At 35.2% G+C, this 12,771-nt stretch overlaps 1 protein-coding gene across 2 annotated transcripts; it reads right to left on the reverse strand.

Annotated features, from left to right (window-relative positions):
- Positions 1-922: 922 nt before the first annotated feature.
- Positions 923-8,621, reverse strand: LOC116016520 (kinesin-like protein KIN-13A). 2 transcript variants are annotated; one of them, XM_031256827.1, is made up of 15 exons: positions 8,446-8,621; positions 8,224-8,339; positions 7,853-8,135; positions 7,075-7,296; positions 6,642-6,833; positions 4,951-5,058; positions 4,745-4,822; positions 4,377-4,458; positions 4,088-4,250; positions 3,299-3,628; positions 2,613-2,831; positions 1,955-2,537; positions 1,797-1,862; positions 1,496-1,681; positions 923-1,387 (listed from the first exon to the last, which is right to left on the reverse strand). In XM_031256827.1, exons 3-14 carry the CDS (start codon positions 8,120-8,122, stop codon positions 1,502-1,504), a joined length of 2,493 nt encoding a protein of 830 aa, XP_031112687.1. In that variant the 5' UTR covers positions 8,123-8,135; positions 8,224-8,339; positions 8,446-8,621; the 3' UTR covers positions 923-1,387; positions 1,496-1,501. The 2 variants fall into 2 exon arrangements, with proteins under 2 accessions (XP_031112687.1, XP_031112688.1); XM_031256828.1 differs by having other exon boundaries at positions 7,853-8,096; positions 8,192-8,339; positions 8,446-8,620.
- Positions 8,622-12,771: the final 4,150 nt, after the last annotated feature.

Raw genomic sequence — 12,771 nt, forward strand, 5'->3', positions numbered from 1 at the left:
TATTTTTACACTTATCTTGGAACAACGTTTTATTATATTAGAATGTGTACGCATTGAAAATTGTTATCTTTCGAGGTAGTGGCATTTATTTAATTAAATCAATCTTGAAGATTGATTTTTTCCCATTAGGTTTTTCTAGTAAAGTTTTTAACGAGTCATTAATATGATATAATAATGTCTAATGGAATGTCATGAATAAATATATGTGGACATTACTAAGGAGCCGTTTGGTTCATAGAATCTTGGATTACCCTAGGTAATACAATTATCTCCAGGAAGGTAATGTGAGATTTTGAGAATCTAAGATTATCATATGTGTTTGATTTGGAGTGTGGAATATAATATTACCTTGTTTGGTTAAAGGTTATATTTTAGTTTATATGAATCAATTATTTATTTATATGTATGTAGAATGTATATCAATGCTTAAATATTTAAAAAGTAAATATATAAATATACACACATGCATATTTGATTATATAAACATATATTATATCCATTATATTATTATTATTATTATATTATTATTATTATTATATTATTATTATTGTTATTATTATTATATTATTATATTATTATTATTATTATATAATATATAATGACTAGTTAACAAGGACAAAGTTGAAATAATTCAAGATAATATAAGATTACTTAAGAAAATGGAGGTAATTACATTACCTTGAAACATTACAGACACATCAACTTTGAGATAATATAACATTCATAACTTAAACCAAACAAAGTAATATAACATTACCAGGTTCAGATTACTTGAACCTAACACCCCCTAAAAGTATTATACTATAATAATGCATCCTCATCCTTTGATAATATTGTAATTATATTAGAACTCAAAGCGTTAAGTAAACAATACAATATAATTATACCTTTATAGCTTATTTTACATATAATCAACTAAAAGTAAACAACTAATATACCAAATACATTTTCATAACCAATTACGGAGTAATAAATAGCTAACAATCAGTTAAAGCTTACTGTCAAACACCCCAACCATCAACTAATTACCAATCATCCCCCATATGTGTGCAAACTCTGCAACCCGCTAGGCATCGCAAAGTAAACAATTTACACCATAGTTAGGGGACCAATTTAGTATATTCAAAGACTGAAATCTGAACCTCATCAATCAAAATATTCGACTAATTTACAAGACAACATTTGATAATTACAAGCTTTGCAGTTGTTGATATTTGGAATGCAAACCTTCATTCACAAAAGAATTCAACATAGCTAACTGACCTTGAAGCTGCACAACTGCTTCACAGGAGCACTATTGAGGCCTTGAGTACTTTTTTGTTCAAGCGCAGAATCATCACACCACAAATTTTCAGTAAAGTTTCTATCTTTTCCAATCTTTGACTGCCTGCAGAAATTCAGTTGATTCATGTGCACGATTTTAAAACGATGCATTTTAGAGCTATATCTTAAAAAACTACACTGTGACAAGTGATACAGGGTTTGTGAGTATCACCTGGCGTCATAGCCCTCTCTTTCTACTCAGTATTTCCTGTTCTTTAAGCCGGTGTTGAAACCTTGCAAGGCGAGCTTGGAGGCTGACCAGGCTTGCAGCTTTGCGTGAGAGCACAATGCTCAACTGCGTCACATAATTATCAATATGACTCCCAGGCTGATCAACTTCAGCCAACAGTTTCATCTCCTGGTGGGGAAAAGAAATAAGGTGGTGTTCACCTAAAAGAGTACTATGCACCCCTATAAATGTGTTGCATGACTAAGATGATTGTTGAATGTTTATGCAATCTATTATAGCTTACTTCACGAACAATCTCCATGGTGTCTTCAATTTCTTTTCTGTGGGCAGCAATCAAGGCCTCTTCTTCCTTTACAAGACACATAAGAAAACAGTCAATTGTGAAATATTCATAAGAAAATAGTTTCGGAGCAAAAGGCAGTAGCTTATTCATGAACAAACCTCCAATATCTCATTAATACTGTCATCCTCTGGTGATGACCCGACTTCTTGTTGTTTCAATCCCACACTTTTTATGCTAGGGATGCTTGTATTTTGTATGCTAGGGATGCCTGTACTTTTTGTACTAGGGATGCTTGTACTTTTAATGCTAGGGATGCCAGTCACGAAGGAATTTGAGTTAGAGATATGGTTTTTTGACCAGTTTCCTGGCCTTTCAGAGTTTTCAGTTTTTTCATCCCTGTAAGCTTTCCGTCGTGGTGGAGAGACTTTCTGAGTTTTCTCTTCTGTATCCATCGAATTTTGTGAATATGATGTTGAAGAAGCCTTCTGACTAGGAGGACCACCATAAGTATTCTTAACTTCAAACCTTTCCCTTTCAGTAACACCAGAAGTTGCCCCACTTTCCTCCAAAACCCTTCTACCCATATCTGATACTTTTGATCCTTGAAGCTGCTCATTGATATCACCAGCATCAGCATAAATGGCCAAAGACGGTGCTGAAGAAGTTTCCTTGTTCATAGGGGGTAAAGTGCTTGCATTCTGATCTTTCTTTGTGTTTCCACTTTTAGAGAGGCTTTTGACCCTGTTAATCAAATCTAGTCAGTTTAAGGCACCAAATGAGAGGTTAAAAGTATTGGACTAATCACAAAAGGCAGACCTATCAGCATATCTCAATGTGTTGAGGGTGTGTTCACATGAACCAGAATTAGGAGAAATGCAGGAAATCATGACAGTCCTCGAGTTACCAACAAATGAGTCACGAAGCACCTCGGTGAGTTTGCTCCCTCGGAATGGAATATGAATCTGGTCATTGTCAAGAGCACGGATACACTCTTTAAGAGCTAACAAACTCTTGTTAATTTCTGCTCCCTCAATCCTGAAATGTAATTTCAAGGATATGACACCATCATGGTCATCATATTGCTTCTCCACAGTGCAAAATGCATTCCAATCGTATCAAATGTAAATCCAATAAATCAGGGAGAAGGGGGAAGGAAAGGGAAAAGCAAAGAGAGCAGTAATTTGACTATACTGCATTATTGCATTACCTATATTAGGATTACAATAAAGCATGGAAATGCTACAAATACTTCAAACACTACTAAAATTATGGCCACTTCATTTTGGTTAATACCAATTTGAAAATAGTTTGCACAACTGCACATGCATCATGGTTCAAATCAGATTTGATTGTGGAGAAGTAGACAAATAAGTGAATAACACATGCAAAATGAAGCTTAGTTTCAAAAGAAATAGGAAGGTGCACTAATGTGGTGCCTCTTCCAGTAAACTGCCAAAGATTAATATATCAAGAAATGAAAAGTTACAGTAATGAATGCTCACCTTGTTTGTCGGTCATTATCAGTTGTGTCAGCACCTCTTTCACTGCCAGCAAGGTCAATGAAAGAAATCTTCCCCACAACCTTTCCGATCTTCATTTCATTTCCATCGTTATTTCGACGGGAGTCTTTTCCTTCAGTGTGCTTTTTGACAGCAAGCTGTAATATTGCATGTGATCTTGATGATTCTTCATTGGCACCAGTGGTACCAGTACTTCTTGCAGTGTTTCCCCTTTCAATATACTCTTTTACTATCTGTACATCCGAAACTTCAAATTCCTGTAGCCCAACAATGCAAACCTGTTGCCGCCCATCTTCTCTCATACAGAGTTTCCTACAAAATATTTGAGTAACTGGTATGAAGCCCGCGATGTAATTACATTTCAACTATCAATTTCACATTCATGCATGCATATATGTAGTTAAGACCCACATGCTCAAACATAAGTTTAATAAGCGAGATATTATGCTCACAATCACCACACCTACTTAAGCATCAATCTACCAAGGATAGGGATCAAATTTCTTATATGTAGAAGTGTGCCTGTCAAATACTATAAAAACATATTCCAGGGCAATTTAATCACTCTTGACTAAAAATTCATATTGAATCAGCAAGAAGCATTTCACAAGGCCATAATGGAAAGCCTAGGTTGATTAACATAGGAGAAATATTGGTCCCATGAAAAAGTGCTAAATACTTGTACAAACTTCACATAAAAGTTACATTTCATCAAGAAATAAATCCACACAAGGAACAAGACTCTTAACGTGAAAAATTGAAGATACTGACTTTCGATCACTGAGAAGATCAAAGAGTTTTCCGCCATATATTTCGAAGTAACTAAGCCACAACTTGAACCTCTGATTACGATAGATTGGCTGATGCAACAATCTAACAAGGTGTTCAGCTGCCCTAAGAGGTAATGGTTGCATTGTATATGTTTTACCACTTCCTGAGCAAAAAGGCAGTAAAACAAGAGAAAAGGGGGTTAAGGGGAAGTACAGTAGCTCTAGAAAAAACAAGGTAAATATCTGCACTTCATATACAGTAACTAGTGGAGGCAGGAAGATCAACTTACCAGTCTGACCATATGCAAAGCATGTTGCCTTTGTGCGCTGAAAAATGGTTGGAATAATTGGTTCCACAGTGACACGATACACCTTCCAAAGATAGATGAGCATACAAACACTGAGACACAGTACAATCTAACAGAATCTTTTGAAAACAGAGAAATAAGAAATTAAAGCAGAACCAACACATAAGCAGACAAGTCCCAGACCACAAGTAGGGGGGAAATAAGAAGGAAAAAGGAGGAACATAGAGCAGTTTCTCAGTTATATCGGAAAGTGAAAGATCAAACAAGACATGTTGGCACATCTTCCACATGGAAAAGAAAAGGAATATTAAGTGACTTTTTCAAATGTTACCATAAGAACAAATACCTACCTCGTCATTGGTTACATGCTCATCCAGAACAGCATCAAAACAAAACTCATGCTTCTCCACATAAGCAGTCAAGTCAACCTTCCAAATTAAAATGGAAAATAGTAAACAAACCAATCAAGAGAAGTTCAAAGAATATTTCAAGTACTCATTACCTCCAACCTCATATGACACAGATATACGCCTTAAGTGCCAAATAGCATTCTAACCTTGAGTTTGGGCTCATGCACAGTGAGACAACAATCATCAGATGATACAGTGACAATGTCATCCTCCTTACGAGAAATTTCCTTCTTGTTTAAAGGTCTTTTACGCACCTACAAAAAATGGCATTTTCTATTAAAGAAATTCAAAACAATATAAGCAATTTCTAGTCATTGGTTAAACAATCAAGTGATGGCACAAAATGTTGGAAAATTTTGCTATTATATGAACAATGATTAAAGAGAATAAAACGAATAAGCCTTCAAGGAATGAACTTGGTTCACTTTGCTAAAAGTTTCTTATCAATCTTTTATCAATGCAACAAAATGATAGATAAGAACTTTTGAGATACAATGAAGGTGTAACAATTGAATTTGGTTGCTTGACAAATTCAATCACAAGAGTGAAGCTAGAGGATATTTGTCAATGTATGTTCTACAAAGAAGTACTAAGACTTCAATTAGAACATGTTAGGCAAAGAGACTAGGAAATAAGAAAAAATTAACCTCACAACTATTTCCTCTTAAGGAAATAAGGAAAAATAATTTTCCCTTTACAATTCCTCTACTGCGGTATTCCTTTGCCATGTCTGAAATGCATGCATGGACCACCTATTTATGGGTGTCAAATATGGCAATTAAGGGTTAATCAAAGCTTACCACCACTGGACAAGAAGTTTAAAATTATGAACTCAAAAAATATGATAAAATCTTATCCTTACAGTAGAGCCACCAGAGTAATTTATTGGTCTCAAAACTGTCCAAATTGGACCGTTTTCTTTACTGTCCAAATTTTGAACTAAAGGCTATCCAAAAATAGGCTTAATTAATCATGGGCTAAATTAATTAGTGTAGGTCCAAAATATATAAATATTTATTTTGTACACCAAATGCCATAAATGTTAGCATTTCTTTTGAGTTAATTACCGGAATGGTCCTTGACTATAGCAAAATTACCAATTTGGTCCTTGACAATTTTTCTGGCCTAATTAAGTCCTCAACTTTAACAATTTTAACCAATTTAGTCTCCGTTTGTTTAGCTGTAGGATGTCCGTTTACCCAGGACCAAATTGGTAATTACATTATAGTCAAGAGACCATTTCGGTCATCACATGCACCATTTCCTCTCTTATTAAACTGAAGAGTTAATTACCGAAAATCCGAAATGATCCCTTGACTGTAGCAAAATTACCAATTTGGTCCTGAGTAAACGGACGTCTAACGGCTAAACAAACGGATGACCAAATTGGTTAAGATTTTTAAAGTTCGGGACTTAATTAGGCAAAAAAAAATAGTCAAGGACCAAATTGATAATTTCGCTATAGTCAAGGGACCATTTCGGTAATTAACTCCATTTCTTTTACTCCAACATTCTAGCATCAAATTGTTAAGCGATTTATTCAATGAAGATAAATTCCCTTGAAATTTCACAAGCTTATCGTGATAAAATAACCACCTCATGATTATAACATTTTATTCATCATCTAACATTATATGTGATTACTTACACACAACACAACTCCAAATAATTACACAAATGTTAGATCACATGCACATAATTCATGAACGGCATTTTCTCTATAAATTTTCCAACACAAAGTTGCCAATGAAAACACCAGAATACTGAATATATAGTTAAACCTATATACGGAACGCATAGAGGCAGACAAGGGGTCTTAGCAACCGAATTGACATACCACTACTTTGATCTTTGCCACATTGTTTTCCCTTGTAGTGTTATCTTTTTCACTTCCAGGCACCTCAATAGAAGCATGTGCATCTATCTGTTCCTTTTGTTGCTGACTGTTCAGCACACCAAAGTCACTATCATATGCTTTGTTTACAGCAGGCATGAAAGGTGATGGTTCAAATGGCTCAGTAACCACATTCTAAAGAAGCAAATAAACAACAATTATTAGTAAGAAGTAACGCATGCCCTAATGTCATGAATATGAAACCAGGCATTCAACCTTATGAATATGACCAATTTAGGAACCTATGAATATAGGATAGCTTCACAAGTGATTCCCCCTAAATAATGCCTGTTTAGGGTGTAGGAGGTGAATATTTTTTACCCATAAATTAAACACTTCTTTGAGTTCTTTCAGCCAAAATAAACATGTTTCATACCTCAGATAAGAGGTCTGTGTCATCCATAGCATGCAGATCCAAAAGTCCAGCTCCAAAATCACCCCTGAACTCTGGAGAATAAAAATCATCTGACACTGCAATAGCACCTGAACTTTGGGCAGTTGGAGTATATGGCTCAGACCCAGATTCACCATTAAAATTGAGGTTTCTCATTAATTTGAGGAGTCTCTGTTTCTCTTCTACAGATTGTGCTCCATATCCCTGAGACGGTATCACAAGGTCCAACATTACTACAAAACTATCAATATGCCAACATGCTCCAAACATAAATGATATTAAAAATGATGGTTTAATCCAAAAAGCAACAGTGTCAAAACAAAATTTAAAAAAAAAAAACAAAAAACAAAAAACAAAAAACAAAAACAAAAAACAAAAAACAAAAAACAAAAAAAACAAAAAAAAAAAACCCCAACTAGACAATCACTGATTCACTGTGAAATTGCAGGCAGCCAAAACTATAACATAATTTTGCAGGAAGATATGACTCTACTACTTCAACCATAATGCACCTGACCATAAATCAACAATACATATTTATAACAAGAAGCAGGTTCACTGAGAGGAACAAAGTGCAAAATGGCAGCACCATAGGGACAGTTGAAACAATCCAAAGTAAAACCATACTAAAGGAATTTCTCAAGTCCTATTCTACAACAGGATAAAGTTCCACCCATTCAGATTTGAGGAAAACTGATGCTAATCATTGCCATATGTAGATAATTCAGAGAATTTAGAACTAAGACCAACAGTTCAATACCTGCATAAGAAGGTTAGGTAGCAGCCGATGGTCGACACCGGTGGACGCCATGGGAGAGGCCAGATGCTGCAAGCCGGCGGACTGAAGCCACCGCGCCATGACTGCCTCCCCTGCATCACCGGCATGGCTAGCATTGCCGGGGTGATCGTACAGAGCAGTCGCTGCGGCATTGCTTTGCTGCACCTGGCCACCCATGTGGCGCTGCGACCGACGTTGCGGAGCCAATTTCAAGATCTGCAACTCACTAATCCAGAGAGTCGAAAACTCCATCACAATTCAGATCCTAAAAATCACAGATCACCTTACGAAAACTGATCTGTAAAAGCAAATGCAACTTACAAGTGGAAGAAAAATCAAAATGGAACGCGCACATTCAAGCGTTGGCACCCGGTAACAAATTCAATTCGACCGAATCCAGAAAATCAACACAAATTGCTGGCGTAATCCCCGAAATGCACCGACCGTCCTTCAAACCATACCAATGCAGCTACGATACAAAAACCAAATCAAGCCCGAAAAAGACGTATGGAAATACATAGGAACAAAGACGAAAAGAGTAGCAAGCGATATAGAAGGGGATAAATTATCCGTACAATCGAATTGAAGCGTTGTGAAGGCCGGAAATAGATCTGAGAGAGAAGAAGAGGAAAGCAAAAACCCTAATCTTTTAGATATTATAGAAGAAAGGTTCAAAAATATATAGGAATTGCTTGGAAGCGAAGATGATGATAACAGAGGGTGTAATTCAACCCTTCTTGACAGAGAAATTTTAACTCCATATCCATATATGCATTCAAGTTTGTTCTTTAAAAAAATAAAAATAAAATTATTTTACAAATCATTTTTCTTTTTCTTTTTCTTTTTAAATAAATGTTTATAAACGGCTAAACTTTGTTCATGCGTGGTGGCTTAGTTCAAATTGTATTGGACTCCTATGTCCTAACAAAAGATTCCTACATATGTTGAATACTAGTGATGGGCTCTTTTTGGCAAAGTTTATTTATAAGCTTATATCTTATTTTAAGTTATTAATAAGCTATAAGCTCTTTCCGTAATGTTTTAAAAATAAACTAGTAGCTTAAAATAATAACTTCTTTTGAAAAGTTATTTTAGATAGCATTTCAAAAATAAGTCAGTAGCTTCTAAATTTCTTTTTTATCTTTATCCTTATTATTTTAAATAAATGATTTCTTTTACTCCTCCCAATTAAGGGTATGTTTGGAAACCCAGAAAATGATTTTTAGAATCATTTTCCGGGTTTTAGGTGTTTGGGATGGCCAAGGAAAATATGGTCAAAGGAAAACAACCCAATGGTCAATGGAAAATGAGGGTCATTTGGAGGAAAATGACTTCCCCTTTTTTGGGGGGAAGTCATTTTCCAAGTCCTCTACTGCGCATTTCTCTCCTCTCCGCCTCTTTTCTTGCTTTTGGCTTCCAACACTCATTTTCTTCTTCTCTTGCCATTGTCATCTTCCTATCATCAACCCAAGATATGTTTCTTCCTCTTCTTCTGAGCAAAATGGACTGATTTCCACTGATTGAAAAACAGATTTCCGAAACCAGCCCGTGACTGGTTTCGACTGGTTTGCCATGCCAAACCAGTCTACCCACGGGTTTCCGAAACCAGTGGGTAGACTGATTCCCCAATTATTTTTTTTATTATGTATTTTTTTTTGTGAGATATTGTGATTTTTTGTTATAAATGAATCATTTGTAATATTATTGTGGTGATTATTTTACATTTTTGAATTATATAGATGGATAATAATCATGTACATGTTGCTGTTATGTTATGTTATTTTCAATTGTAATACTTTGGTTAGTTGTTTTGATATTTTATTAATCATTTGTTGATTATATTGAAAATTGTTATTATAGATGTTATATTTAAACAAATTAACTAAAATATTTAATTATACAATTCTGTTCATTTTCCAACCTATTTTCTGGAAAATGAAACAAACACACAAACACAGTTTTCTGCTCTGCAGCCAAACACAAGAAAGGAAAATGATTTCTGGAAAATGACTCATTTTCCAGAAATCATTTTCCTGCTTTCCAAACACACCCTAAAACTCGTTTGGCATTTTCTCTTTTCCTATTTTTTTTATTCATCCTCATTTCTGAACTCCTACACTGCCAAGCATCCTCCTTCATCTTCATTCGAACAACTCTTCAGCAACCGTGTAATCTTTGGTATAGTTTTTCTTTATATTTTGTGTTGTTGGTATATATGTTCTTTGGGTGTGTTTGTATGTGATTTTTTCTTTTACTTTGTATCTTAGTTGTAGGATAGTGAAAATATTTCTGTGTATTATGTTAGGCGAATTTGTTTTCAGTGTTTTGGCCGCTGTTAAATTTTAATATGTAAACAACCATATTTAAATTTAAAACTATTTAAGTTTTATGAAGAGTGTCCTTTTTTGTCTTTTTACATTTATCAGCTTATCAAAAAAATAATTTTATCAAACACTTTTAAGCATAATCAGCTAGCTTAACAACTCTTTAATTTTTAGCTTCTAGCTTATAGCTTTTCAACTAAGTTTGCCAAACATAGTCATAATATGGGCATTGAGAGATTAAATTGATGTTTAATATTAAAATTAAAATAAATACATATTTTGTGTAATTTTTAAATATTAAATAATTAATATAAAATAAAATGATTATTTTGAATATAATCAAAATGAGCGTGTTCAACTTATAATAAAAGTAGTAATACAAATAAGTATTGTTATAGATAATTAGAATAAAAAATAAAAATGTTGTACTAATAATTTTCATATTAAAATAAATGAAGCCTTTTTAATGTGATATTATTGATTAGTAAAACTTTAATGTGACAAGATTATAATAGACTTACTGATATTTTCGAATATTAATTAAAGAGTTATGCAATTAAGAATATATATATATATATATATATATATATATATATATATATATATATATATATATATTGTTAGGAACATATTGTAATAGGTTTTGATGATACCAAATGTAATCTATAATCCCCTAAGTCTCGAAAGATAGGAAATTATATGTAAGTTCGACAAGTAAACTAAGAGCGAAAATACAACCGGGTAACTTGAGCTCAACTCGGAAAATATTTAAGCTTAAGGTAAACTTGTGTGAACATCTTAGAAGTCTCGTGTTGTAATCTTATAGACAGATCAGAAGAAGGCACGGGACAACACTGGAGGAATAAGGGTCTGCGAGACATCAACTAAGTCTCGAGACATAAGCAAAGTTCGAGAGATAGGATCTCTCGATACAACAATCCAGTTCGAGACATAAGCAGAGTTCGAGAGATAGATCTCTCGATACATGGGATCGAGACATCAAGTGGTCGAGACATCAACATTGGTCTCGATGAACTGGTACTTCTCCAAGGGGCTGAATGGCAGTCAACATGCATGGATAAAGTAATCTAAGTTTAGAGAGGAAGAATATCATGGAGATAAAATATTAAGGAGGTGCCGATAGAAGTGGATGCCACATCAGAATTCCACAACAAACGGATAGAAGGTGCACCAATCCAAAGTCAGTCTTATTCCCTAAAACGAGGATCAATGGGAATATAAAAAGAGTAACTTTTACCAAAAGTAGCAACTGGAGCATGGACTCAAGAAAGTGGATTATGGAATATTCACTACCAAACAAAAGGTTTAAGTTACAAGACCACCACTCCATGAAGAATGCTGAAAAGATGCAAGTCCCATACACAGCATGGGAGACAGATTTCAAACGGAATAATTTTCCCTCCAACGGAATTATTCCTCAACTCTCATATAAAAAGGACGTGAAGACACAAGTTCTGAAGTGAGTTGGTTCGTTCGAAATTCTAAAGAGGTGTCTGATTCAAACGTTCAATAGTGCAAGTGCTCAATTTGGAATATCATCCTGATATTCAAAACAGCGAGAAAAACACATCTTAGTGTTTGAGAGAGTTACAAAGCTTAAACTGCTATACATCTAGAAGGTGACCGAAGCTGCTCTACATCGAAGTTGATTCAACGATAGCTTTTGGTCAGATTGGAGCTTGTTACACTCAACTGTGACAACCAAAAGTCCTTGTTTGGATTAAGCAAGAAGAGGCGGAGTAACCTGGCAGCTGTCTAGTGAAGATCCTGAGGCTTGAGGCGGGTTGGTGATCAAAGCTCAAGTGCTCGAGAGGTGGAGTAACTGGAAGCGGGGAAAAAAACCTGAGGAGAGGTGGAGTAACCTGGGAGCTGTCTTGTGAAGATCCTGAGGCTTGAGGCGGGCTTGGTGATCAAAGCTCAAGTGCTCGATAGGTGGAGTAACAAGAAGCGGGGCGAAAAACCTGAGGCTTGAGGCGGGCTTCGTGATCAAAGCTCAAGCGCTCGATATTGTACTAAAAAGGGAAGTTTTAGTGCAATCCTTCCAGGGAGTTTCTGGAAGAAGAGTGGACGTAGGCGGGTTGGCCGAACCACTTAAAAATCTCTCTCGCATTTACTTTCTGCTTTTATCTCTACGCAAGCATGCGTGTTTTCCAGTCAACCTGCTAAGATCAAAAAGAAGATGTCTCGACAACATGCTGTCCATTTTAAAAATTATCTCGTGCTTTGAAATATTTTCAAAAGATTTTTCAAAGAAGGATCTCTAGGCAATATAAACAAAGGTTTATATCGATCAGAGAACTTGCTCTGATACCAATTGTTGGTCCCAAGGGGATGGGGTACAAGTCTAGGGGGGGGTGAATAGACTTGTATAAGATTTTGCAAATCTTTTTCGACTTCTCGTGTGTATTGGACTTAGGATGTTTAGGTCCGATACCTCACAAGATGAAGACAAAGTTTTATGCGCAGCGGAAAAGTTATCCCCTTTTAGTTAGCACGAGTTTGAGTTAGTTCGAGAGGTGCGGTTATATGCAGTGCAGTTCGAGAGTTAGATAGCGA

Source organism: Ipomoea triloba, chromosome 4 (genome assembly GCF_003576645.1).
Source record: "Ipomoea triloba cultivar NCNSP0323 chromosome 4, ASM357664v1".
In the NCBI taxonomy this organism is placed as follows: domain Eukaryota; kingdom Viridiplantae; phylum Streptophyta; class Magnoliopsida; order Solanales; family Convolvulaceae; genus Ipomoea; species Ipomoea triloba.

Bases quoted from the DNA above. Each gene is read 5' to 3' on its own strand.
- LOC116016520 (XM_031256827.1), bottom strand. From the start codon at position 8,122: ATGGAGTTTTCGACTCTCTGGATTAGTGAGTTGCAGATCTTGAAATTG. The intron at 2,832-3,298 runs GTGAGCATTCAT...ATTACATTTCAG, and splicing joins GATAATGACCGACAAACAAG to GATTGAGGGAGCAGAAATTA. The intron at 2,538-2,612 runs GTCTGCCTTTTG...TTTGATTAACAG, and splicing joins ACATTGAGATATGCTGATAG to GGTCAAAAGCCTCTCTAAAA.